At 51.6% G+C, this 4,948-nt stretch overlaps 1 protein-coding gene across 2 annotated transcripts in view; it reads right to left on the minus strand.

Moving 5' to 3' along the window:
* Pygl (glycogen phosphorylase L) overlaps positions 1–2,776 on the minus strand; it is a 35,855-nt gene extending 33,079 nt beyond the window's left edge. Inside the window, exon 1 of one of the 2 annotated variants that reach the window (XM_021202728.1) lies at positions 2,437–2,776. In XM_021202728.1, coding sequence (XP_021058387.1) covers positions 2,437–2,679 — 243 coding nt within the window. In that variant the 5' untranslated portion in view covers positions 2,680–2,776. The remainder of the gene's footprint in view (positions 1–2,436) is intronic. The other variant, XM_029540831.1, reaches the window with a different exon arrangement.
* Between the last annotated feature and the right edge of the window lie 2,172 nt (positions 2,777–4,948).

Raw genomic sequence — 4,948 nt, forward strand, 5'->3', positions numbered from 1 at the left:
ATAAAAAAAAAAAAAAAAAAAGCTGAGACTTGCAAGGCAGGCAGGAGTGGCACCTGGAGACCCATGCTGGGAAGGGTGAAGTGGAGGGTGAGCAGAGGGTGTGAGCTGGAGATGGGTAAGTAGGAGAGGAGGGGGAGGGGAAGGTGAATGCAGGCAGGTAATGGTGGAGAGGATGGAAGGGCAGGTTCACCTGAAAGATGACCTCAGCATGCTTAAGGACTAAGCCAAGGTCTGCAGCCAACCTTAACAGAGTCAAGAGTCAAGTCATGTGTTGTTTTAGGAAGCTCAGCTGGACCCAGGCCAGAACTGCAATGGGACTGCAGATGCAGTGCCTTCGGGAGCTGACAGAGAAGATGAAGATGCAATTGAAGTTTCAGCTGGAAGCACGGAAGCATGCCGAACTGTAGCCCAAAGCCATTGAATTTGACGACACAGAGGCTAGCCCCAAACCATAACGTAACTACCCAGAGGAGGACCTCTGGCGAAGAGGTGTATGTCTGTTAGCCATGGTTAGCCTCTGGCTGCTGGCATGCAGTTCCAGGGAAGTGAGGTCATGGCTAAGAATCCATTACAGCAGACCTGTAGGCCCTCTTAGCTATGCAGAGACTGGAAGAGAGTGGGAAGTTTGGGGGGGGGCAGTGCAGAAATGTGAAATGGGGATATAAAAGAAAGTCAAAGGTCCAAGTTTTGGGCTGCGGTGACTGTCATGGTGGCAACATGGAATCATTAAATTAAAAAACACAGAGGGCAGGTCAGGATTTCAAGGAATGTGACTTGAGTTTCTGTGTGCTGCGTTTGAGGTGACAGGAAGAGGCTTCAGGATGATTAAACCTTTGGCATGCTTACACAGAGACTGGGCTAGAGAACTGGACTTGGTGACTTATGGGCACACCAGGGAGCAAGGCTGGGGCGGGAGCCTGGGCACACCTCCTGGTTTTACCCAAGTTCTCCTCGAGGACTGTAGCTGCCCAGTTTCCACAGAGACCATCCTGCAGCAAGCACTACTAACCGGCATGACATCAAATTTTAAGAACTTCCAAGCTCTTCTAAGAAGAGTTATGCAACATGTTTGCGACTACTCTGCCCTTGTATAGGAAGGAAGAGTCAGGAGAAAAACTAACCATTGAACCAGGAAGATTACCCCTGGAGGAGAAACAACATATCTCTCTGTGCTGGGATATTAAATGCTACAGAGTAGCAGTTGTGTTTGTGTGTTTCCAAAATGTCGCTCTAACCCAGACAAGTCCCTTACCACGTCTAAAAAAATTCTAACTCAAGGTGCAGCGTACCGATAAAAAGACACAGTACATGAATGCGAACCTGAAGTGTTTTCTAAGCAAAGGTTTAGATTTGGAAGGTGACACATTAGCAGCTGTCCTGTTTGAGTAGCAGTCCGCTAGGCTCCTACAACCACAGTATCTTACTACGGGAGTTTCTCTCAGTCTTGGAAATTCCTATAGTTCTCAGGCACAAATGGTGGAGATAGTGTCTCGATGTTCTTATGTATTTAGAAATGCCTAGTAAGTATGTATCCACATTTCTCATTGCCTCCAGGGTCTGCGTTCACCTTTCCCAATGTAACTCATAGCCAGTTTTTCCAGCTTTCTCTTCCAAAACATTCACTACACTATCCCCCACAAGGCTGCTGCCGCCTCACACTCTCCCTGCCCAGTCCTCCCTAACCTTTCACATTAGCTCTGGTTCTCTTCCAAGACTGGTTATGGTGGGTGGTGTTCCTCCACATGTCCACTACCCCAGACACTCCACATTCTGGCCCTTCCTTGCTTGGTAGAAATAGGAGCCGGTCCCCTAAAGGTGGTGTTCCCCACATCTCTGGGGTAGGCCTCTGGAAGGGAAAAGGGTGTTTTTACAGGGATAGATAGCTTCAGGTGAGTCGCTTAGCAAGGCCCATCCGGCAGTCAGCAGAAAGTTCAGGAACTGCAGCCTCCGCTCAGTCAGGGCCTGGACCTCCCCCATCGCTGCTGCACAGCTAGGCTAAGCAGCCCTGAGGCCTGGGCAGCGTCACTATTAGAGGAACTCTAAACTTCCCTCTCCTTTCCTTAAGCACTAAGCTCGATCCTCTAAAGCTAGGCTTTTGTGTGTTTTTGTTTTCTGTGCCCCTTCCAGGCCCTATGGGCCTGAGCAGATTGTCAGGGGCCCCAGAACCTGGACGGATCACATAGGAGGTGCCTGGTCCCCCTTGGTTAAGTGCTGAGTAGACATTCCATAGTTTGCTTAGTTCGCGGGAGAGGGAAGCATGGGCTCTTGCCACCGGCGGGTCTCCGGATCTCACACCACAGTGGAGCCCTGAGGATGGCACAGCGCTGCGGGGGAGGTGGAAGGGATGGCCGAGCCTACGTCCTGCTGCCCGCATAGACTTCGGGACCAGGACAGGGAGTGGAGGGGGTGGGGGGACAAACGCCTTTCGCCTGGTACCTTGGGACACTTGTCGTAGTAGTGCTGCTGTGTGCGGATCCAGCGCCCCACCAGGTGGTCGCGCACTGTGTGCGCAAGGGCGAAGTAGTAGTCGCGGGGGGTGGCCACATTGCGGTCCTTGACCAGAGTGAAGTGCAGGTGACGGTTGAAACCCTTTTTCAGCTCGGCCACATTCTCCACGCCCACGATGCCTCGGATGCTGATCTGCCGTCGCTTCTCCTGGTCGGTCAGGGGCTTCGCCATGGTTGCGGGCGGCGGGACCACAGAGCGGGTCGCCGGGCTGCAGGACTGGCCTCCCCCACCCTCCTTACTTGCTGCTTTTGAGGCGCTGGGGAGTTGGGGATCCGCCCCTCTCCGGGCTCCCGCCCACCCGCGGCTCCCAGAGCAAGGCCTCCCCCCAAGGGGGCGTGGGAGCCCCTGGGCGGCGCTGCCGCTGCGGGCACCGCCCCTCGGCCGCTCCCAGAACGTCCGGGTCACGTAGCGCGCGGAGCCTCGTCTCTCTCGGTGTGGAAGGAGGCCTTGGCTGGCTCGCTTGTTGAGTTCCCAGCAAAGCCTTTGCCTCTTCTCAATGGGTTCCACGGTTGCGTCCCAGGGTGACATTGTAGGGTCAGTGTAATTTAACCCTGATTGCTCCAGTCTTGCTTCCCAGTCTTTGATACAGTACTATCCTGGGTTCTAAGGGAACCCCTTGGTTGGTTGTTTTATTTATTTTTTTCTGAGGACGCAGGACTGGGGTTTCTTGACTCCTAGGACCAGGCTGGGCAAACCCACAGTATTTGGCCACAGTTGGTGTAAAAGTCGAGGCGTCTGTTGAGAAAGCTTTAGTCTCAGTGGGGACAAGACTTCGATTTGAGACCCCTTGTTTGCACTGCGCTTCAACCAAATGAGGAATAAGGATAAGAGGGCGTGGAGGGAGGGGAGGGAGGGAAAAGGAGAGAGCACTCAAGGAACCAGTTGACCTGTGTTCAGGAGACATACTTGTGTGTGATCTTTATACCAGATCCGGATGTGATGGTGTTTAAACTTTGGAAAGGTAAACATGAGGCATTTTAAGATGTCAGATTTTTTTTTTTTTCAAAATGTATGTACTGTACGTGTGTGTCCCCAAATGTGCACACAGACACGTAGCGGTCCAGGGTTGGTTCTCTCCTCTCCTGATGGTTGCTAGGATTGATCCCGAGGGGTCAGGCTTGGCAGCAGGTGCCTGCTGAGCCATCTAGAGGGTCCATGTCTGCCTACCTGCCTGCCTTCTTTCCTTCCTGTCTATCATCCTTTCCTTCTTTCTTGTTTCTTTCTAAACAAAGCTAACTATTAGGGCCAGCGCAGGAGTTTGGTTACTTCATACAAACCAGCCATTACCCTGGTTACTCTCACAGATCTGGCTGTGTTTTCAGATCCAGGTCCTTCCAGCTTCCAGGGTTTTGAATCCAGCCTTTGGGGCATATGAAAACTAAATGGCTTCATGCAATGGCTTTGAGGGCAGCATGGCCCTATGAGACAGGGAAAGGGTTGGATTTGAATGAGCCAGAGATACCCAGAGCTAAGAGTGAGTGCGGTGCTTGATCAGAATGCTTGACTTAAAACTAAGAGGCTGTGAGCATCCACTTCTGTATTTGCCTGGCACTGGAATAACCTCACAAGAGACAGCTGTATCAGGGTCCTGTCAGCAAAATCTCATCTATTGGATAGAACGCAGGGCCCCTAAAGAAGGAGCTAGAGAAAATACTCAAGGAGCTAAAGGGGTCGGCAGCCCTATAGGAGGATCAACAATATGAATTAACCAGTACCCCGCAGAACTGTGTCTCTAGTTGCATATGTAGCAGAGGATGGCCTAGCTGGCCATCAATGGGAGGCCCTTGGTCTTGCGAAGATCATATGCCCCAGTTCAGGGTAATTCCAGGGCCAGGCAGCGGGAGTAGGTGGGTTGGGGAGCAGGGCGGGGGTGGATATAGGGGACTTTCAGGATAGCATTTGAAATGTAAATGAAGAAAATATCTAATAAAAAATAAAACTAAGAGGCACATGGTGAAGTGGGAAGGGAACCCCAATGAGCAGGTCCTTTGGCAGATTGCAAAACCTAGCCTTTTTTTTTTTTTAAGTTGTCATCTTTGAATTCTGTGGTAATGAATCTTCATTGTGAACTTGACTGGAGTTGGAATAATGGATTGCCAGGCATGCCTCCTGGGGAGTGATGGTGTTTTCAGAGATGAGGAAGGAAGACAGACTTTGAAGGTGGTTGGCACCATTAGCACCATCCCGTGGGAAAGGGTTCTGGAAGAATAGAACAGGAGAAAGCAGCAGTGTTCGTCCCTCTATGCTTCCTGACTGTGGTGCAATGTGGCCAGCCCCTCGTGCCGCCACCACCAGGACTGCCTTGTCGTCATGGGCAGTATCTAAACTGTCCACACTTTGGAAGGTTCCAGAGGCTAAGGCGACTTTCTAGTTTTGCTAGGAATGTCTTCCTGCGGGTGGGTCCTAGCTCTCCTGTCTGTTGAAGGGCACAGGAGTCTTT

This window comes from Mus pahari, chromosome 7 (assembly GCF_900095145.1).
Source record: "Mus pahari chromosome 7, PAHARI_EIJ_v1.1, whole genome shotgun sequence".
Classification (NCBI taxonomy): domain Eukaryota; kingdom Metazoa; phylum Chordata; class Mammalia; order Rodentia; family Muridae; genus Mus; species Mus pahari.